The sequence below is a fragment of the Oryzias melastigma genome, linkage group LG16 (assembly GCF_002922805.2).
Source record: "Oryzias melastigma strain HK-1 linkage group LG16, ASM292280v2, whole genome shotgun sequence".
NCBI lineage: Eukaryota > Metazoa > Chordata > Actinopteri > Beloniformes > Adrianichthyidae > Oryzias > Oryzias melastigma.
Window position 1 is genome coordinate 12,405,146 of NC_050527.1, and position 22,708 is coordinate 12,427,853.

Genomic DNA, 22,708 nt, shown 5'->3' on the forward strand with positions numbered 1-22,708 from the left:
TATTCTGAAATGTCATGAGCCTCTGTGGAAAAGCTTCACCAAAGACAGCAAAAGAAGCCCAGGCAGACAGCCGTTTGGTTTTGCTGCCTCATGCTTGTGTGCTGAGTGGCCATGCATTACTCCTCCTGAGACACTCACATAAATATTTATGTGAAATGCTTGACTGATTTTCAGTAATTGCCTTTAAACAAAAATCCAGATCCATAAAGACAAAAAGAAATATGGCAGCTAAACTAGTAAATAAGTCAAACATTTACTCAAAAATATAATTTGTTGAGCAAAATCAATAAATAAAAAATATATATTTCTCAATTTTAGTAAATTTTTCTGATAAAACAGACAATAAAAGTCAATAAAAACTGTGTTGTACATAAAAGCAGGTGTCCATCGTCTTACACCCCTGATATGACAACATTAGGAATAATAAAGTGAGTTAAAAAGTACTAATATGAAAAGTGTAGTAAACAAAAAGGTAAAGTCTTTACTGTTATTTTATCTTGAAGAAAAAAAGCACATCTTTTGCACAATGCAGTAAAAAAACACATTTAATCCCTCGGTTGACACAAAAGAGATATCTTCAAAATAAAAGTGATTATTTTCAAAGCCAAACATGAGTCATAAGCAAAGTATCTTAAAGTCAAGGCAATAAAGCAATAAACAAAGCTTTATTCAGCACATCAAGTCATTTGGGTGGAAATGCTTCACTGTAATGAGTTTAACATGATTTTGCTTATTCTACATGAAATATATAAAAAGAAAATCTTTAAAAAAATGAAATCCTACCAATGTTAATGCAGAAAATGACCATTATCACCTGATAGAGTTTTGCTAAAGGTGAAAATACAATCTATAAAACTGGATATAGTTGGTATATCAGCAAGATTACAATTTTAAAAGCTAGAATCCAGACCTGAGTACAGGATGTTCAAGATGATAGCATGAAATATTGGTGTTGAATAAATGAACTTGCTTTCCTTTATCAGCTAGGCTCCACAGAATAACAAAAACTGTGGACGAGTTGGAAAACTAAAGCACTTCTGAGTCTGTAGCAGTATCAGTCTGTATCTTGTATGCACCACAAAACTAAAAAAAAACGAATCAATGACATGAAGGTCGAATGATGACGGCATCTATGTGAAAAGCATGAGAATAAGTAAAAGAGGAAGTATTCTTCTGGAGGGGAAAAGCTGGAGGCGCCGCTGGGGTGGTAGAGGAGGAGGATGAAGTAGGGAGGCGGATGGCCCATCGTGAAGGAAGCCGTCGGTTGGCTGGGCAGGCGGGCCTTGAAAAGTTCTTCTGGGAAGATTGAGAACTCTCTTTATCTTCCTGAAAAGAGAGAAGGGAATTAATGTTTAGAACAATCCCACCGTTCTGTGTACAACGATCACACGCTCACATACTTGAAATTTTGTCACAGGCTCCAACTGATATATCAGCTAACCCTCCTGACCCTACGAGGGAAAACAGGCAGGTTTCAAACAGAAAGTGCGCATGTGAAAAGGTCATAAGACATCGGAAAATAAAAGACAGCTTTTTTACTTTGTCGCACGTTAGAATCGTCAACATTTTAACTGGCGGTTAAGACTCATGTGTCAAAGTCAAGGCCCGGGGGCCGGATCCGGCCCTCCAGGTAGTTCTATCCGGCCCTCCAGATCATTTTATTGTTATTGTTATTAATGGCCCAATGTTATCTTGTGCTTATTTCTAACTTGTATAAGTTTGACAAAATATATTTTTAATGGAGAGTAAAATATTGAAATGTATTTAAGGTTTAAGTAATCAATTCTCAAATAATATTCCTGTCTGTTTTTATTCATAGCTATGCAAAAAAGATTTGTTTCTAAAGTTTTAAAAAATTAGATTTTAGTGTGTTTATCCTGTTCGGCCCTCAACCTAAGGTGTGCTTAGGATTTTGGCTCCCTGTGTGATGGAGTTTGACACCCCTGTGTTATGCTAATGCGGTACTTTCTTTTAGCATTTGTTTCAGGAAGTTGAAACTGTGGTCAGAATTACTCCGGAAAAAGACTGGAATGACCCTAAAGGGTAACCAAACATTAAATCAACTTTTTTTTGGCAGTTGAGCTCTATAAATGGGGCTTTAAAAGTGCTGTCTGTTGATCATTGTCATTTTTTTCTTTTAACTATTAAAATAAACATGTTTAATTCTTGAAAATATAGTCAAAAATTGTCTTGTATGCTCCCCTACAGGTTGAATTGGGGTATTACAGTTGAGTTTCGTGATTGGTCAAACCATTTAAGTCCCACTTCATGATCTGCAGCTCCAATACAGATAACAGTCCTGTTCTCCAGCCCCACCCCTCTGACTGGATTTTTAAAATTTGGCTGTGGGTGGAGTCAGCCTCCAACTTCCCTGTTTGGTTACCCTTAAAAAATGCATTTTTCTCATAATGAAGGATATATATGAAGAAATTTTATTTCAAAATTGCCTTTCAGAGTATTTCTTCATTTAAATTGTTGTGACGTTTAAAAAAATATTGTTTGTTAGAAAATACATGGGCACACCACAAGCTCCCTGCTCCTCTCCTTTTTAAAGCATCCAGTAGTAGACAAATAGATCCATGAACGTCTTTGTTTTCCTTGACTGAGCTGTTATCTAGCTACAGCTGGATAGCTCCAATATTGCTTGTCATTTTTATTGAACTGGTGATGTTAGGTAGGAGTTGTGAGGGGCTGTAAGCCAGCAGTAGAACGTGCAAACAAAGAGATCAGTTCTGGGTGATGGGAAGAGGGGGTGGGTTTATTCTGCACCGAGTCCCTCCCACAACTCAGAAGCGAACTCCTACCGCTCTGCAGAAACTACGTTCTAGACACGGGTTTGTAACATTTTGGCTAAAAATGACAAAATCATATTGAAAGACCACAAGGAAAGCTTTTATAATAGATCAAAATAATTATCAGAGTGGGACTTTAAAGTGGTATAATTACTTAAGCTGTCTCACTTTTGTGATTTAGCCAAGAGCTTTCAGTCTGCTGGCTTTCTTGTAGATACCTTTGTAATTACAACACAAAGGCCAGAAGAGCTCCCACTGTAAGGCTTTATGGGAGCACAGATGGATAAAAGACCAGCTAGCGAGAGGCGATACACCGCCTGCCAAGTTTCCACCACACTGCCAGCTCTATAGGAGCCTTTAAGCAACAGAATGGCCCAGATGCGTAGATCGTAATGGAAGCGTTGCCCCTCTTTTGTCTCTTAGCTCGTACCAGAAATAAACAACATTCCCAATAGAGCTGTCCTAAGTCAAGGGCAACTGCTTAATGTTTAAGAGCGGAAGGAAATTAGGTTCATCCAGGTCCTCTAAAAGAACAGTCCTGCACATAAACCTAAATCATTTCAGCAGAAAGACAAATGCTTGACATTGTGTTTAAATTGAAAGCTTCTGCATGTCTGCATTACAGAGAACTTTACTCTGCTAGTGTCAGAGCTCATGTTAAAACAAGTGTTCCTCACCCTCACTGTGAGCTCCTTCAGCGCTGTGGCGCTGTGAATGCTGAGCTGTGTCTGCAGGTGTCTCCCAGCAGGAGGTGAAGGTGGAGGATCCGGCAAGTCCTGATCTGAGACGATCTCCTCCTGTCTAAGGCTGAAGTTAGGGCCTATTTCACTTTGGTGGCTCTCATTCTGCTGGGCCCGAGCTGCAGTCTCATAGTTTTTCAGAATCCTCTCCACAGCCCCGTAGTTTGACCGGGAACCCTCTGGTCGTGGGTATGCAGCGAGAGTCAGGGGCTTCCAGGGGTGGTCGCTCATCATTCTGGGTACCAACCTGATGGAGTCCGACTGGTAAGGAGGACGACACAAGTGTCTTTGCTGTGTTTTGTGTTTTTGTTTGTTTTTAGCAGGTGACTGCTGGTGTGAGTCGGCAGTTCTGATGGACTGAGGCTTGTCTTGGTTGGGATCTTCTTTCTTGGCCTCCTCCAACAGATGTTCTGGCTGCTTATTTACAGGCACTAATGGCTCAGAGAAAAGTTCCTCCTTTCCTGCTCTGTGTTGTGACTTCCTGGAAGGACTGCTTGACGTTCGAGCTTTGTGTATGACCTCGTGAGCAGGACTCTTTGGGGTTGCTGGGATGTCACTCATTCCAACTTCCTGTTTGGTTGAGAGGACACGTTCTGGTTCTATGCTTGCTTCTTGGACTTCAGCGGTAAAAATCTCTCTTCTTGGCTGCAATTCTGGTCTTTGTATGTTGGACTCCAATTTGGGTGTAGGTAAGGACTCTTTAGAGTTTGCTTCTGCGATGATTGAGTTCTCATATGTACCATTTGGTTCTTTTGGATGTAAAACACCATCAGATATAGTAGGGGATTGTTGGCAAGCCAGAGAGCTGATGTCTGTGACAACCACACTGTCACTATCATCTGCTCCATGACCCATCTCAGCCTGAAACAAGGTTCGGTTGAACTCCGCTGTTTTTTTCTCCAACATTATGTTTCTTCTGGAGCCATGAAGGTCGGGGTGGACAGGAGGCATTTGCAGAGAGGTCAAGAGCAAATCTACAGGTAACTCTCGGACGGTTGGAGGCATCTGTAGCTTTGCATCACTCGAGCTGCAGTCTGGAAGAAAACCTTTACCTGCACTCAGTATGTTGACTTCAGAGAAGCTCTTCTGAACCGAATCGTACGTAGATAAGTTACTGCGCGTGAACTTGCTTGGGTCACAGGACCAGCGGTTGTGGCAACAACCAACGTTACAATTGGTGTTACCAGGGACAGAGCAAGAGACAACCACGCCATCTTTGAAAACTTTGCCCTCGTTTTCTTGCAACATAGCCTCAAACTTCCTGACAACAGACGGGCTGCTACACTTTCTGTCGATCAGAACACAGGGGCTGTGGCACCTCTGTAATGTGGCCTGTGGGGATTCTGGGATATAGAGTTCCAAATCTGAATCGACAGTGGTTAGATTCCAGGAAGAAGAGCGGGGTGGGACTGGTGGGGCTGCCACATCCACTTCAGAGTGGACTACGGGACTTGTTTGGGTTTTTCTATAACTGTCTAGATCTGCAATGTTGGTCCCCCAGGATTTGCTTAAGCCTCTGCTGGATTTCCAGGTGTTTTCTGGTGACAGAGTGAGCCAGTTTTCCCTCTCTAGTGCCCGGAGTTCATTGTAGATCTGACTGAAGTCATAAGGAGTTTCATCTTCCTGTGGACAGCTATTGTTGAGGCCACTGAACTGAGATGTGCAGACAGGTTCAGAGAGGTTGCTGTAATCAATTAAGGATAAGAGTGTTGACATTCAAATAAATGTTCAAAATATACACAAAAATGTTTTTATCTTCAAAAACAAAAACATTTTGAAGCATAATAATCATTAGATGATATTATTGGTGCAGAAGGACATGTACCTTTTATTCCCGCTCTTCTTTCTGATCTCCTCCTGGTAGCTACAAAGCTCCTCACTTACACGAGCTATTTCATTCAAAGCCTGAAAGAAAGACACGTTTCACAAATAAACACTGGAACTTAGGCTGTCAGCATTCACTGAAATCAACCAAAGAATGAGTTCATACTTAATCATTTATTTAGGTAAAAACAAGAAGAGAAAAAACCCTCACAGCATTGAGTGCGGTGGTGTTCTTCTTCTTGTCACTGTGGTAAATCAGTCTTCCGCTGGCAGCATTTCCATGAAGACCATCATCAACACCTTTAGAACTGCTTTCAGAGTCATGTGATTCCTCACAACCAGGAACTCCAAGGCAAAAAGCATCCAGCTCAGTTGTATCCACAGCTTCCTTATTTTCAGACACTGATTCCTGCTGCCACGGACCGCTGCATCTCAGCTGCTCCTGAAGCTCCAGGTTTAAACTGTCGTTATTTCTCAGCTCATTGAGATGTAATCCAGAGAGCCTGTCTGACTGGAAGCAGTGAGACTGACGATCATCTGTGATGCCTAAAGTATTGTTGTCTGCAACACTCCTGTCAGGACCGAAGCCAGGTGAAGGTGCACTTCTGATGGGTTCTGACTGAGTGCTGCTGGTGAACAGATCAGAGCGGGAGTTGTCACTGAGTAAACTGGAGCCGGTGCTGGTTGAACGCATGCTGAGGCGATGCATTTCTTCCTCCTGCTTCTTCACAATCTGCCCCACGCCTCCTCGCTTAGTTCTGACCTCAGAACACAGCTGGAAATGTAAACCAAGAGATGTCATTAATATAAAACAAGAGAGAAAAAAAGAACAAATAATGACGGTTAAGGAAAAGTAATCCAGTAATAAAAGTGACAAATGTTTTTCAGGAAGTCAGTGGTACAAAGAGGATTCTTTCTAATAAAACCAAATAAACTTTGACCTCAAACTGGAATTCTCATAATTCATTTAGACTGGGCGTCTTTCTCATCAACCAATATCTACATGGAGCTGCTGCCTCTGACTGAGCTTTCATCCACAGCTGCTGCTCTCTGATTTTCTGCTCTCAAAGGAATAAATGAAAACCACATGTCTGCTTCATGGCAAATTGTTCAATTTCTTTGCATTCTATCCAAAGATGTAAGAATAGATTCTTTGATATTGAAGAAAAGGAATGAAAAAAAGAAGATTTAAAGAACCCTCAGCTTTTTCTCAACTAATAGAATCAAGTTCAGTGAGTAAGAAAAGAAGGCTTTAGTTTTGAATAAGAAAAGTCTTTAAATTTGCTCTGAATTAGTAATAAACTCTTAAAGCCAAACCTTTTTGTAGTATCAAGCTACGTACACATAGGGCGTTTAACACACGTACAAATCTCGCAAATTGATCTCAAGGCTTTTGCTTTCACAGCCCTGCTCCAATAAATGAAAGGATTGGCGTCATAAAATTCCTCTTAAATGATCAATTTTGCAACGGTTGGCACTTCCGTGATCTAAAAGGGATGCCACTACAAAATGTGAGTGCCTGATTGGTCAGAGTTCAGCACGGTTTAACTTGCTATGGATGTTCAATTGCTGCACGTTTTGTACGTACAGCCCAAAAAACGGTCTTAGAAACTTGCGTAGCTAAATGTGAACTCAAGAGTTTCCAACGTAGAAGAACGAAATGCACGTTTACATCAACTTTTTATTGAAAAAGACGCATAATTGTGTGTTGCTGAAGTCTGTGTAAATGTAGTTTCATTTTTTTTCATTTATTTATTTGAACCTTTCTAAAAATTAATGTTAAATTATAATTAGGAAGTATTTGCTAAAAATATTTGACAAATAAAAAGTACTTATTAAATCCATAAATTGTTAGAAAATAAGAACATCTTTAGCTATTTCAAAGTAAAGGAACTAACACAAACATGAGAAAAGGCAAGTTATTTTAAGAACCTCCTATCTAACCCGGTTTTTTCAAGAAATAAAATGTAAAACTGAATATTTGTTAGAACAATATTTAAAGGCAAAAAGTTTTTTTCAGGATTTCATTAATATTTAAAACATTAAACCTGATTTTTCTAGACATTTTACTAACAGACTTCCTGAATGGCGCCTGAGTTACATTATTGAGTTATCAAAACATAGCATAAAAACACATTTATTGAGAGAACTATGTTTATAACTATATCTATGGTATCTTACCTCTTCTATTTTCTTCTGCATGTCTCTCAGCTGGCTCTCCCACTCTTGCCTCTCCATATCAAATCTTTCCAGCAGCTCAGCCTTCTCCTTCATCCAGTCCTTCTCGCTGTGCTCCAGACGGGTGCGCAGGTCCATGGCTGCCGACTGTGTGTCTGCCAGGATCCTCCGCTGTTCCTCCCTTTCTCTGCAGAGTGTTGAGGTTTCGCCGTGCACTTCCCGAGGACTCCGTAACACCACCGCTTCCAGACCTGCTGCTGACTGGAGGCCTCCACTCATCAACCTCGACGCTTCTCTGGCCTCCAACTGAGGAAATCAGAGGACAGAGCAGGAGAAACCAATGACTTGGAGAAGTAAGTGGAGACAAATTATTATATCAACATTAGACTAGATTTAAAGGAATTAAATAAAAAACGGATGACATGACTTAGCAGGCAGATGTGGGAGAATATGTAAAATGTGGAATCAAAAAAATGAAGGAGCGGCAGGAAGAGAAGGGGGAGGAAGTGGGGGAATAATGGACCAGAGGGATGTGAGTGTGATTGGGTTCATATTGAAGGAAGAGCGAGGCAGATTCAACAGTACAAATATCCCGTCAAATATCACAAGGTGCATTCACGAGTTCAGAGTTCAAGTATCTGTTCTGTGGTACTTCTGCAACACAGGATGCACTGCAGGATGCAGCACATTCTGGCAGAGCAAATGGTCTCTGCAGATGTGGCTCATTTAGGACTATGGGGATACTTCACAGAAAAACACAAAGGTTGATTTCTGCACAAAAAACAAGCATTTTAATCATATTTAAATTAAATTTAGAGAAATTTTGACTTTTAGTTTAGTTATGACAATTGACTGTATATGAGAACTGGACTGAGGGACCCCTCCCCCCTTGCATTCCAAAAAGGAAGTATCTGCTGACTCCATGAAGCCAAAATCCCAATGACCTCTATTGGGAAATAAACAGCTATTACCCAGTCATTATATTTTTATATGATACTGTGCAAGCTCATTTTTGGCATGTTCATGCGAATCCAAATCTATTTTTCAGGATATTTTTGTCTTCATTACAGGTTATTTAAGTTATAATCAAGGCCAATCAGATGCTTCAATAAGTGTGGTGCCCGCTGATCCCCTCGTTGACTATCCAAAGCTCACTTTCAACAAGCTCATTCCTGATTGGTTAGAGAGGACGCCTCAGATCAACTTGGACCAATCACTGCTTACTAAAGTTGTCTGGCTCCAACATGATGGCATCCATATTGAAAAAAAAGGCCACTGAATCGATTTCATTTGGTTGGCGCCAGAATGAAGGCATTCTCTACGGGTGATGTCACCCTCACTTAGTCCAGTTCTCATATACAGTCAATGGTTATGATAAAGCTCCACTACTTAAATATTCATTTGCAGTAAATTCCAGTGAATTTATGGGAGTTGTTGTATCAAGTTCATGTCTTCTTTTCTGGGAAGAAAAAGATGATTAAATTAAATGCAAACAAAAGATTTATTTATTTATGCTGAAAATAGCTAAATAAAAAATATGAAACTCGAGGAAAAATTGAAGACAGGCCACACAATCTCTCTAAAATTTGAATGTGATAGTAAAAAGTTTAACTAAATAGATCTTTACAGCCTGTGGTAAAAATGAAGTCTTGCAATTGGTTTAAAAAAAAGGGTGGAGGGGTGTTGGCTTTGGTGTTGTGTAAAAATTCCAGACGCCGCCTCTGTATGTAGGCATATTCCTTTCCCTTTGTGAGTGTTTTTGTTTTGCTTGCAGAACAGCACTGTGGAATGCTTTATTTCATAGTTCGACCACAGGCATCGACCAAGGCCTTCATTCAAGCCTCGGTCATGGTGCTATTTCTGCATGTGGCCTGGGGTCAAGAAGCTGCAATGCAGAAAAACAAGGCACTCTGTCTCCTTAAGACTCGTTCAAGATCCCAACAACCAGGGGCGGAACGCCATCGCTAGAAAACAAACAGTAAAAAGACTGAAATGAACTTGCATTTATGGAGCCAAACAGTTTTCTATCACTGACACACAGAAAACAAACTGTGTCCATTGGAATACATACAAGAAAAGTGATCCAGACAAGATCGCACCCATACTTGAATTAAACAAAGTAGTCAATAGTGCCAGTTTTGCAGCTTAGGGTATATAAAGGTAACTGTGTCACCCGGGTGACCCACTATAAATAGTGGACATGCAGCCTCATACAATGCTGCATTCCAAGGGGAAGGCGGTATCCGAGGTAAAAGGAAAGAGGGGGGAGGTGGCTGCTAAGAAAGAGTAAGATGTCTTCAAGCTGCCAACTGCATTCATAAATCAGCCTGATGCCTAGAAATACTGTATACCTGAAAACACTGGGCCCCAACCTCCACAGGGGTCTATGGAGGCATTGGTATTTGTTGATAGAAATACCCCAGAACATTAAGAGAAACATTACACAACAATCATTTTTTAAGTATTGAAAAATAATTAATTTAAGTGCTGATAAACTTGGGTCCTCTCTATACTTGGTGTCTCGCAGGAAGCATATCGAAACGATATCAGGAACAGTAGATGATCATTATCAGATTGAGCCCAATGAGGCTAAATCCTCCAAAGGCTGTTGCTGATAAAGAAAAACAACTGAATTAAAATTCCTTCTTGCTGCAGAACCATGAAGGTCCTTGAGCATTAACCACTTCCTCCTTTGTTCTTCTGTGAAGAAAAATAATCAGAGTCCAGCTGGCTCGGACACAGAGAGGGCTGTTAGAAACAGAAAAGTGTGCAGGCGAGATCATCTGAACTCAACGAGGTCTTTTTAAGCAAACTTTATACTTACATGATCAGTACACGAACAGAAAACAAAAACAGGTTACCACCCTACTACTCCTGCTGCTGCACTTGTAGAAAATCCCATGTGTTAAAATAGATCATTGGTCAGCAACTGAAAAAGGGACTTTTAAAACATTTTGCCGCGTTCTAAACCACACGAGAAACCTCAGATTATTACTTGGTAAACATTTACCCAACGGGGTATGGCAGGATGTGGCATCCAGACAAAACAAGTCTAACAATAGAGCAAACTCTGGCCAGTATGCTCGCATTCCAAGACACATTTCCCCTGCACTGTTTGTGCTATTAGCCCGGAGAAGTATATGCTGAGTCTAACCATGTCTGTCCACATGTTTCCTCTGATATTGGGATAAAAAAAAGCCGTTTTTTTTTTTTTTAATCCTGTAAAATATTTCAACTCTGTTACCTTTGGAATGTGTAGTCCCTGTACTCTACACTGAATTGTTTATTTCCAGTTCTGTACTTCAGAAAATTTCACAGATTTTATGCTGCAATTTATTAACCCACAGATTCAACAGGAGGCTCTGTGAAAGGTAAATCCATTTTAAATCTGTCATAGGAATCAAATGTGGCTTTAGTGGAAGATAAAGAATCTCTTGTTCCCCCCCAAAAACATATTTAGAATCTAAAAATATGATCAGAATTTCAAGAATCAAAAGATGCAGTGTGTTTTTTCCTTTGTTTAATCTACAAAGATGAGGTGTCGATCTCTGCTTTGTTGAAAGAAGTCCATTTTCTGATTCAGTGGGATATACTATAATGCTAAACATCAAGGGCCATGCCACTTTTTAAGAAATGATTATTCAGTTTGAGGGTTTTTTAGTGCAAATATCTCAAATTAATTTGAGATCGACTCCAATCATCTTTTCATCAATTGGAAAAGAATTCCAAGAGGTATTTTAATTACGATTTTGCCATTTTTAGGCTAAATCAAAAAAACCTGTGTAGTTTCCTAGGACATAGCTTCTGTAGAGCGGCAGTAGGTCATTATACATTTGCCTCTGACTGCTTCCATTTCCTACCTTTGAAAGTGATTTTCTTACAGTCTAATCTGCACACATAATGGGTGATAATATGCAGAGAACAAGAAACACTAAATCCCTTTATATGTGCAGTGTTCAGATAGCCGACTATGTGCATGAGCATGCAGATATCTGGAAGGTAGCAACACAACAATCCAACCCTTTCTTTTGAGTAGTCCTCCTCAGCATCATGTATCCTACCTGTGCAATCCTGCATTTAAGTTCCGCTTTCTCTAGCTCCCAGGCACATCTGTCTCGGGTGTACTGCAGCTGGAGCTCACTCCTCTTCTCCTCCTCTTTCTTCACCTCCACCTGCACTTCATCCAACACAGTCTTCAGGTCCAGTAGGATTCTCCTGTTTTCCCCTCCCTGTATGGGGACACAGAAATTACAAATATTTTCTGTTGTTTTTGTCATTTTGATGCAAAATATGAAAACTTTTTCAACATTTTTTTGTAGATGTGCAGATTTTAACGTTTTCAATGTTCCCAATTACTTGTATGTTAGCCACTTCTCTCAACAGTGACTCCTTCTCACGTGTCCATTCCTCCTTGTCAAGTACATGTTGCTTTTTCAAGTCCTCAAACTTCTTTTTGAGTCGGGAGTGTTGAGCTTTCTGCTGCTGGGGCTCCTGCCACATTTGCCCCCTGAGGATCTCTACAGGGGTCCCTGCTCCAGCCTCTCCTCCACCGGGTGAGGCACCAAACTGGGCATCACTGCTCTGACTGAAGACAGTGGGTGGAGAGGAGATCCTTCTCAGAGGGTTGTGGTTTTTGCCCCTGCCTCTGTCCACCCTGTCGAGCCTGGGGCAGGGCACAAACTCCCATCCCTGGGAGGGCACATACCCCCCGCCTGCACTGCTGCCACCTTGGAGTCCTGAGCCGTTCATAAATGCACTCCACATTTTTTTAATGCAAAAAAACGCAAAAAATCCATAAAGTGATAAGTTGTTCAAAATGTTTTCTGGAAAGCCTCCATTTCTGCAGATGCAGCCAGAAAAAATAAGAAAGAACTATCCAAACTCGGCCAAATCCCCCGTCGGCCACACAGCAGCAGCAATGACGGGAGGAGTCACTGCGCCGGCGCACAGACGCGCACCGGACACTCCGCTCTCCTCCATAACCACACAAAGAAACGGTCAAGTCGTCATTCTGGTGCCAGTTTTTTTTTTTCTTTTAGTCCTTTAAACAATTATATCTCGCCTTCTTTTTTTCCTGGACATTTGGTCTCCTTCTTCACCAGAACGGTGCGATGACAGACGGACGCCTGCAGTGAGTAACGTGTCCCAGGCAAAAGGGAGAAGTTCCCAAAAATATCGCGGAGTGCACTGATGTAAGAGAAGCTGAGTATTTTTACCTCCCTGTTACCAGGAGTTTGTTTTCCTAACGTCGGAGTAGCTGAGGAGGAGTCTGCGCAGAAAGGAACCGTTAATCAACACTTGACCGCTCTCATTACGCTGTCGTCGTAACCATGGCAACTAATCATTCACGTGCTAACTTTCACCTCACCAAGAAAAGTCTTTAGCCTCATGACTCTGTGTGTCTTACCTGACAAAATACACTTTATCTTCTGCCTGCCTTGGTTCCAAAGGGGGTGACTATCACGAGGAATGCACAGAGGGTGGGATTTCATTAATCTACACAGCAATAAAACCACAAAACCAGCAGCCTGCTTGATATTTACATGCATGGAGGTATGACTTGCAATTCCTAATCGCGTAAATAACTTTAGTAAAATGCTAGTAACGGTAAAATTAATTAATATGCATCAGTTTTCTCCTCGTGTTGCGTTCAAGTGCACCAAACTACCAAGCACGTGCCACATGACTCAACTCTTACCGTGTTACAGTGAAGGTCCGCAGTCAAAACAACCCACTTTGAAGCGTAAAAACACAAAAAAGCTTCAGCTGAAAGCTACAGGAATGTAACAACACTGTTAAAAACTGCAACCGCACAGCGACAGCCAACAACCGAACTGATACTTTCATTAACTGTAATAAAATTCCCCTTTTCCCTCTTTTATACCCCGCCTCTCCTCATCCTCCTCCTCTTCTTCTTCTTTCCTCCACAGCTGGCCTTCATACACGCCGTGACGTGAAATATCCCACCGGTGGGATGAAAGCAATGGACCGGTTCCGCCTCCCTCGCGGTGGTCAGGTCCATTGGTTAAACAGAACCATGTGTATTTTTTTTGTCTTGACTTTACAGACTCTTCTTAAGGACATGTGAATGTTACACAAGAAAAAAAAACACAAAATCTGAGTGAAATACCACTGCAGCCCCCCCAAGGATAACATATTGACATTTTAAAATTATTATTACAGAAACATGTAAAATTATGTTGGAAAAATTCCTATTGAGAAAAAAAAGTTTTACTCCAATTTCATGCATCATGTCAAATTAAAAATGCAAGCATGCCAAACATGTCAACCCTGGGAAAAATTCCATAGATGTCAGACTAAACAAAGGTGAAACAGTGCATGCTCGTTGTGCAATATAACCAAATATATTTCAAAAACTGCAAACAGATGGAAGAACAATCTGCATTAGAAACAAATTTTAAAGTGACCACTTAAGGATACACAAACAGCTACATGCAACCCACTTTTGTGGCTCTTTAGGTTTGAAGATTATTGCAAAATATTTGAATAAATATTTGTTTTTGTTAATTTGTTTTAAGTTTGCCATATGTTTACATATTATAGCATATCAGATAACTGAGCAAAATTATGATAAAATATTTATTTAAAGATTAAATATATAGCACACATTCGTACCATCTACCACAGTGTCCTACTGCTGTTCAGAGTCTTTAAGTATATATAACTGCATTTACTTCCATTGATTTTTATTTTAAAAATTGGGCTCCACTCCAGTGTTTATATTCAATAATAAAAAGCGAAAAGGTTGAAGGTGCATTATTGTCATAATGATAGAAATTCCATGTTTTTTAGCATTTTTAATTCAAGTAAATCTGCTCCATAAGGGGGATCTTCTTTGACAAAGGGTGTATTTTTAATTTTTTAAGGAACTTGTATATGCTGCTGTCAAAAGTAAAAAAAAAAAAAACGATTAAATTGTCTGATTTAGAAAAATAGAACCCAGTTACAAATTAGCTATTGTACATATTTAAAAGTGGTATTTTTTAACCCTAGAACACAATCACTACGAACAGTTAAAACATCAATTTTGCAGAGTATTTTGTACCTGATATAATATACCCAATAAAAAGTATTTGTCATAAAAAATAGATCAAAATATGACAACACCTGATAAATTGGAATAATTTTCTTTCATTTACAAATGTGGTTTATGTAACAAAGTGAAACATAAAAATTAAAAGATCCCAAAAAAACATGCTTGAAAATTACTCAAATATCAGGAATTTGAGAAAAAAAAAACTTGTAAATAATAATACTAATGATGCTGGAGACTTGTCCTTTGGTCCACCCAGTCCTGCTGCATGTAATACTTTATCCAGGGAACCATGACATCCAGAAAAATGCAACATATTGAACATCATGTAAATACTTTGGTAAAAATCACCCAATGATTGTGCTCTAGGGTTAAATGAGTCACTAGATGGCCACATAAACATAAACAAGGTTTATTTTTCTAAACAGTGACTTCATGACATCAGTAAGAAACTGGATCAGATGACTCATATAGTGTTAAAGGCTGCAGACTCCTTGACTTAAGGAACTGAACATAGTGTATTCTCACCAGTTTTAAATCATGTCTGACTTTTCTATCCCTCCCTAAATAGAAAAGTATTGTGATGTACGACCAACCATTCTGTATTAAACAGTTTGAAGGCTTAAGAAGATTTATGTTTCCCAGAATCAAAGCTAAATTAAATGAGAGTTGAATGACATACTCACCTAACACTTCACTCTTGCCCCCAGATGATGCCATGGCCAATAATTGTTGAAAGCATCCAAGCAGCTGCGTTACTTGAGTCATATTTGGAAAATGTAAATGTCCAGTACCTTGATGCAAAATATGTTTTCTACAACAAAACTGAAATGAATGAATAAAAAAACAAAAGATTTGAAAAAGAAACAATTTGTGCATATCATGAAGTGCTTTACAGAACGAAGAACAGGGTGAAAAGAAAGACTAATTTAAAAATGGTGGCATAAGACAGGGAGGAAAACAGAACCAGAATGAGGATCAGTAAAATGATGGGCTGAAACATCTGGAGGGTTGACAGTAAAATGAGGCAGGGATGAGAGCAGAATGACAGGAAGTCAAAAGGAGGTCATCTTGAAAGACAGTAATGCTAAAAGGTTTTTATTTGTCTTACAGACAGAGGCTCCTCTGCTTGTTTATCCTCCTGCTTAGGGACATCCAAGCGGTCTATGAAGTTCTGCAGCTCCTTCCTGAAGGCTTTCATCTGAGCGTTGATACGATACAACAGCTCGTGCTCTCTGATCCTGTGGAGCCAAAGCACCTAATTCACATGTGTCAAGTCAGGCCCGGGGACCGGATCCGGCCCTTCTGGTAATTCTATTTGGCCCTCCATTTTATTTTATTCTTATTAATAGCCTGATGTTGTCTTGCGCTCATTTTTAACTTGTATAAGTTTGACAAAATAAATGTTTATGGAGGGTAAAATATTCAAAGTTATTTAGGGTTTAAGTTGAGTAATATTCCAACTATTTTATTATTCATAATTATGTTAAACATTCACAGTTTTAAAGTTTTAAAAGTGGGCATTATGCTAGCTTTTTGGACAATTTCAGCATTTACTAAGATTTCTTTAGGCTATTTTGGAGTTCAGCTAATATTTCAGCTACATGCTAGCAGCTATGGCTAATTTAAACTTTTTTTGGAGTTAGGCTAATATTTACACGCTAGATGTTTTGGCTAATTTAGGCTTTTTTCAGATTTTTTAGGCTATTTTGAAGTTTAGCTATTATTTCAGCTACATGCTAGCAGTTTTGTCTAAATTTGTTTTTTGTCTTTCTTTTTTTTAAAGTCCATTTTGAAGTGTTGCTATTATTTTAGCTATATGCTAGCTGTTTTTGCTAATTTTGTGGGGTTTTTTTCAGTTTTTCAGACCATTTTGAAGTTTAGCTATTATTTTAGCTACATTCTAGCTGTTTTGGCGAATATAGGTTTTCTTCATTTTTTTAGTCCATTTTGAAGTTTAGCTAATATTTCAGCTTCATGCTAGTTTTTTTTTGGCTAATTTAGGCTTTTTCAGCTTTTAGGCTATTTTGAAGTTAAGCTATTTTTAGCTACATGCTAGCTATTTTGGCTAATTTAGACTTTTTCAGTTTTTAGGCTATTTTGAAGCTTAGCTAATATTTCAGCTACATGCTCGCTGTTTTGGCTAACGCAAGTGTTTTTCTTTTTTTGCTTTTTAGACTAATTTGGCATTTAGCTAATATTTTAGCTGGCTAACAGCTTCAGCGTTTTCAGCTATTAGCTTCAGTGATTTCAGACATCAGCTTCAGTGTTTTTAGCTATCAATTTCAGCATCTTCAGCTATTAGCACTAGCATCTTCTGCAGCCAAATTCAGCTTACAGCATTCACACTAGCACTATCACCGTAATGCTACATATCTGGTTTTACTGTCTTACCTGCCCCCCTCTTCATCCTCATCCAGCCTGGCATAGAGCTCCCCGTTAGTGACGTATACTCGAGCCTCGGCGATGATAGTGCTGGTGTCAGCGATGAGCCTGTCAATGGTCCGGCCCAGCCTCTCCGCCTCAATGCGGATGTCTATCAAGTTTTGCCGGTCCTTCAGGCTTCTGGATAAAAAACGGCTGTCTACGGGTGAGTAAAGGGAACGCGTCGGGGTGAGGCAGCGAATGTTCCTCACCTCATCCGAATCGCTCTCCCCCCCAATGGGGCCCTCGCGTTTTCGGTGAGGGGGAAGGAGGCGAGGAGAGGATGCGGAGGCCATGGGAGTGTCGTCTTCCCGCCCCCCATCGCTCTCTGCGTCACTGTCACGAGGACTGCCGCGGATCCCCAGGTGGGAGGCGAGGTCGTAGCGCTGCATGTTGGAGAGCAGCACCCGGTTCTCATACTGGAGCTGCATGACCTTTCCACTCAGCTCGTTGACCTGCAGACGTGCTGCTTTCAGCTCCTCCTGGAGGGCCTCCATTTTAGCAGGATCGCCTCCTCCTGGGTTTATAAGAGACAAACGCAAAAATTACACTTTAAACCGTGGAATGTTTGGCTGAAAAAGTAGGCTACAAACCTCCATGTCTTGACCCGGCCTCATGAGACCCAGCCTTGTACTTGAGTTTATTCAGCTCACTTGTCACCTACAGAACAAACTGAATGTTATTGCTTTGCTGCATTTAAGTATTTTCATTGATGTCACACAGAAATACATAAAACTTCTGCATGAAATCACACTCTCCACCTTTTTGTTCTCCTCCTCTACATCTGCTAAGTTCCTGCGGAGAAGTTCGGCCTCATCTTCCACCAGCTGCAGCTGCTGCCTCAGCTCAGACAGAGCCTCGCTTTGCTCTCTACTCTGATGACCTCCAGCGCTGGAACCATCCACTCCTGCTGCTGCCAGACTATAGGAAACGAGAGGGTGATTATTCATGTATTTGGTAAAAAGGAAGTTCAACTCTCCAAAATTGGAGTACTTCACATTTTTTAAATAAATACTTGAATTACCTTTCCTCTCTCATGTCATCCAGTTCAGCCTTCAGTCCCCTGTTCTCTACCTCCAACTCCACAATCTTCCTCCCCAGGATGTTTGCCTCCTCCTCCACGAGGCGCAGACGAAGCTTCAGCTCGGATTCCCGGGTGGTGGGGGGCCCCCCGGCTTCGCCTTTAGGCAGAGGGCTGTCCACGTCTCCGTAGAAGGACCTGTACTTTTGGAGCTCGTGCTCGAGCCGATCCTTCTCTTTGTCGATCTTTGCCATCTTCTTCCTCATGAGAACGGCCTCTTCTTTGATGAAGGCCAGCTGGCATTTCAGATCCTCGTTTTCCTCCTTGTTAGAGAAGAACGTTGATCATTTACTGCCGTTGTGGATTCATATGTCTGCATGCTTTATGACAAAACAAAAGAATAGTTTAATGGTAACTTTTAGGCATATCAGGTTCTTTTCTTACCTCCACTGGAGTCTGTGGCATCCTCCTTTCTACTCTCTGTCCATCTTTACTCCCTTTCCTTTTCAGCGAGAGCTGCAGGAAAACCAAAGTCATGACATCACCATCAGTTTTCTTACTGAGGACGTGTCATCCAACACTGAAGCTCACTCGTGAAAAAAGAGTTAAGTTTATATCAATCTATTTCTTTCTTCTATATATGTAAAAGCAGTAAATAATAGTTTTACATCATTATTAGTGCTGTAATGATTAATTGACTTAATCAATGAATTGATTTATGTTCCTATGATCCAATCAGATTGATCTGTCTGAGCAAAGTTAGGATCGAATCGACCTATATAATTAAAAATAATTTAAAAATGAGATAAATCAATAATCAGTATTGGAAAATACCATTTGGATTGAGGCATGGCGTTAAAACACCATCACAGCGGAGAACACACATGATGCAGCAAAAAATGATCAACCATCATTAAAGTCCAATGGAGGGAAATACCTGGAATTTTGCAAAGTTATGTGACCATAGTGTATTATTTTGATGTGGAAAATCAACATTGGACTGAACTTTATGACACTAAAATGTGAACGGATTTGACATCAATTCTTGTTTACTTGTTTATTTGTACGCATATTTAATTTGAATATCTTGCAAGAAAAACAAAGAATCTGGAAAACTAAACCTGCACTGTTCAGTACCAGGTATTTATCTCTGAGTTGTAAAGGTTTAATTTTTTTGGCTAAAGATGTCCTGGATCCACTTTAGGTCAGTGAATCAAATTCAGTCGGATTTTCCAAAATGAACCATCAGATCAGCAACCGCAAATGGTCACATAAATCGAATCATCGTTAAAATGAATTGTTAGACCCACTGTAAAAATATTTTAAATTTTACTGTAAAAAACTGTCAGCTGAAAAAAATATTCAGTGGTACTTTTTCCTAATCATACAAGGTTAAAATAAGTTCTATTGTTATATTTTACCGTTTTTTTGTTAAAAATTGTATCATAATTTTACTGTATGACATCAAATTTGTCCCATAAAAATGATAATGTCAGTCCACAAAATTAATAAAGACGTAGATTCATTTTTAAAGTAAAAAAAAACCTGCCATTTTAGGTTCCCAGGATTTTACCTTAATAACAAACATTTATGACTTCAAAGAAGTTACCATTTAATTAAACTTTATTTCTTTAAGTTTATGGTTGCTAACTGTCATGAGTTTACAGTTTTTTCTGTAAAAATGATTTAATGTATGAATGTTCAGGTTTTTTCAAATGACTTTTTTAATCTCCAGATGTTCTCACCTCTTTGGCCTTATCAAGCTCATTCTGCAGAGCCTGTTTGGTGACTTCCACCTCAATCAGCGCCTGTCTTAGTTTCTCATTCTGCTCCTCTGTCTTTGTCCGTTTCTCCTCCACATTCTCCAGCTCATGGTGCAAGCGCACGGACACATCCTTCGCCACCTTGGGACAAAAATAAGCAAAAAAAAAGGTAGTTAGTCAAAGTTTGGTAGGCCTACTTAATATGAGGCGAGATGTTCTCTCAGAGTCACCTTCAGGTCTTGCTCGAGACTTCTGAGCAGTTCTCCATCCACTTGGCCGGTTTCTGTGAACCGGAGCCTCTTTCTCTCGGCCTTCTTCAGCCGGTATTGAAGGATCCTACAGTTCTTGTTGGCTCTCTCCAGCTCTCTGCGCATGTCCTGCAGCTGGCATGCGTCCTCCTCATAGAAAGTGTCCCTCATCTCATCCATCTCTGCCCGCATCTCCTCGATTTCAGTCTGGAAAATGATTTAATATGAATTGACTGCACTGGATTCAGTCACTATACAGATGTATAGAAATACAACAGGTGCCTCCCTTTTATAAGATGATATTTAGGAGTGATTATTTTACCTTCAGATCATCGTTTTCGTCCTCCAGCCGTTCGATCTCGTCCTGCAGGTTCTGGTCCGGTTGAGGCTCCCGCTTTGGGCTGTCTGGTTCCGGAGACAGCTCCGGCTCTGAAGCCGGTGGGGATGCAGACTTGGCCTGCATCTTCGTCCCCTTCTTCCCCAAGCTCTTATTCAAGTGGAACTGTATCAGCTCGGTTTGCAAGCATCCTTCCTTCCAGAACCCGGGTCCGCAGCCCACTGCGCTCTTGCTGCTCTTCTTCGCCCCGCTGGCCTCTCCTCCTCCTCCTCCTCCTCCTCCTACTTTCGGGTTTTTGCTCTTCAGTTTGGGGGATTTGGATGCGCAGGGCTGGTCTGAGACAACCCGGCTCGGATCTGCTCTCTGGGTAAGGGGGTTGTCGGTGGCTTCCTGCGCCGGCCTGCTCTGCGTGGGGCTTTCAGCACCGGCGGCGTGGACAGCGACCGCGCCTCTGCTGGCGGGAGCGCCCCCGGCCTGCCGCTCCCTGCCCGCAGAAACAGGAGAATGACCTCGACTGCCTCTTGCTCCTCCTCCTCCTCCACCTCCTCCCTGCTTGGGTTTTGCCGAATTGTTGCCTTTCTGTCCACTTTTACATCCACTCTCCTTAGCTGGAGAGGAAGAGCGCTGTTGCTTCCGGCTGCTATTGTCTGGCTGCCGGGGAGTGTCGGAAGATGCCGGGTTCATCACGGTGTCAAAGACTCAGCTCCCCTTCAAAAACATCCATTCTGACCGCCAGTGATTCCGATCCGTCACCAATTAGACCTGGGAGCTGTAAAAACGTGATCAAAGTAGACCTAAATCAAAGAGTTGGCAGCAATGGAGGAAAAAGGCAGGAACAAAATGGTTCGGTCTGGTTTCCAAAGTGCCAAGCTGACAGCAGGTGGGTAAGCAAAGTGCCCCCCTTCCATCCTCTCCACCCCCTTTGAGCAGGCGACGTGGCTTTGTGTGAGATCAGCTGCTGCTCGTCTAATGAGACCATTCAGGTTTGCGTAAAATGCGCGCAGAGGGCATTGAGGGGATGACAAAACCGTCTGTGACCCGCAGCAGCAGCAGCTTGCCTAATCTCACACCATCCACAAATATTCACCTACAACAATAATACAATCTCCTACAGAAACAGGACTCACAAAGACATGAGGAGTGCTGCTGCTTCCAGTCAGCCATTATCATTCTCATGGAGGATGACTCAGAGCCAAACGGTGAGCCACACAACTGCTGGAAGCTGCAGATCAAACTGAGCTATTTCACACTTGGACAGTTGTGTTAGTTAGTGTTTTTTGGTGTAGCTGCAAAAGTACAAACAACTGAACCTCTGACCATCTGTTACATTTTTATACCTCAATTGATAGAAAAACTATGAATTAATTTGTTAGAAGCGACTGACTCAACCCCATATTTGACTCAGATTTCTACCTATAAACAACTGAGAGCAGAAATAAATCAACCACCCTGATAACCTAAAGTAAATCATCCAACATCAACAGTATTCTGCTCTTCTGGATAAATGTGCATACCATATTACACCTGGAAATGAGGATAAAAATGTTTTTCTTACCAATTGTGATGTTTTTTTTCCCTTCTGTCAAATGCTGAAGGGTAGCAGTGATGGAGAGGAAGAGGAGATGCTGAGTAGAGCGCCTCCCCGACAGCAGGCAGCCTGCTGCAATATTCATGACATTACATCACCACTGGGCCGGGAAGCTCTGGATGGAAGCAGAGAGCTCTCCTCCCATTGGAGGACCACAGTGAACATGCGCTCCTGCTGTCTGCCGGTCTGCCCCCTCTCTGAGGTGTGATTGGACACGGTCACCTGCTGTTTCAAACTCACTTTCTTCAGAAGGAGCTGACCTTGATGGGGGATTGACATGCCAGACAATGTGACCCAAACAGGAAGTATTGGTTGATTTTCCATCACGCTGTAGGTAGACCCACATTTATCTCAGATTTTTAACTAGCCATAAGCACAATTTAACAACAACACAAGTAAGAATTGGGGGAAAAAAATAAATCATTTGAGGAGAAGAAACAAAGAGGGTTAAGGGGTTCTCAAAAGTTTAGACAACAACTTCTGAAGATCAATTTTTAATTTATGTTTAACAGTAATGTGAAAAAAATTCAAGACACAGATGACTCATATGAGAAAACCTAAATTGATGTATCTGATGTTTAAAAAATAACATATTATGGTAGAAATGTGTATTTGTTCACATATTTTCATGTAATTTTGAATGACAAGGCTGTTTTTCTTTTTCATAGATACTCTACAGCTTATATTTTATATAATCCCACTCCAATTTTCTTTTATTGTTATTTATTTAAAGGTATTC

The 22,708-nt window shown here is 40.8% G+C and overlaps 2 protein-coding genes and 1 long non-coding RNA gene across 8 annotated transcripts; 1 reads left to right on the forward strand and 2 right to left on the reverse strand.

Annotated features, from left to right (window-relative positions):
• Positions 1–527: 527 nt before the first annotated feature.
• Positions 528–14,662, reverse strand: soga3a (SOGA family member 3a). Of its 5 annotated transcripts, none has more exons than XM_024267239.2 (8): positions 13,233–13,318; positions 12,942–12,991; positions 11,596–11,763; positions 7,538–7,840; positions 5,568–6,131; positions 5,358–5,437; positions 3,470–5,216; positions 528–1,326 (listed from the first exon to the last, which is right to left on the reverse strand). In XM_024267239.2, the coding sequence occupies exons 4-8, from the start codon at positions 7,811–7,813 to the stop codon at positions 1,099–1,101; spliced, it is 2,895 nt and encodes a 964-aa protein (XP_024123007.1). In that variant the 5' UTR covers positions 7,814–7,840; positions 11,596–11,763; positions 12,942–12,991; positions 13,233–13,318; the 3' UTR covers positions 528–1,098. The 5 variants fall into 5 exon arrangements, with proteins under 5 accessions (XP_024123007.1, XP_024123009.1, XP_024123011.1 ...); XM_024267238.2 differs by lacking the exons at positions 12,942–12,991; positions 13,233–13,318 and adding exons at positions 1,401–1,451; positions 11,891–12,326 and having other exon boundaries at positions 1,190–1,326; XM_024267241.2 differs by lacking the exon at positions 12,942–12,991 and having other exon boundaries at positions 13,233–14,662.
• LOC112143345 lies at positions 12,526–18,100 on the forward strand. Of its 2 annotated transcripts, XR_004949300.1 has the most exons (6): positions 12,526–12,665; positions 12,765–13,087; positions 15,702–15,896; positions 17,009–17,178; positions 17,805–17,950; positions 18,060–18,100. It is a non-coding gene; the product is annotated as an uncharacterized LOC112143345 (long non-coding RNA). The 2 variants fall into 2 exon arrangements; XR_004949299.1 differs by lacking the exon at positions 12,765–13,087 and having other exon boundaries at positions 12,527–12,665; positions 15,738–15,896.
• LOC118597856 (protein SOGA3) lies at positions 15,281–22,253 on the reverse strand. Its single transcript, XM_024267244.2, has 11 exons — positions 21,937–22,253; positions 20,367–21,150; positions 20,027–20,251; positions 19,779–19,937; positions 18,478–18,549; positions 18,037–18,356; positions 17,774–17,933; positions 17,606–17,672; positions 16,983–17,529; positions 15,700–15,829; positions 15,281–15,591 (listed from the first exon to the last, which is right to left on the reverse strand). Exons 2-11 carry the CDS (start codon positions 21,063–21,065, stop codon positions 15,481–15,483), a joined length of 2,490 nt encoding a protein of 829 aa, XP_024123012.1. The 5' UTR covers positions 21,066–21,150; positions 21,937–22,253; the 3' UTR covers positions 15,281–15,480.
• Between the last annotated feature and the right edge of the window lie 455 nt (positions 22,254–22,708).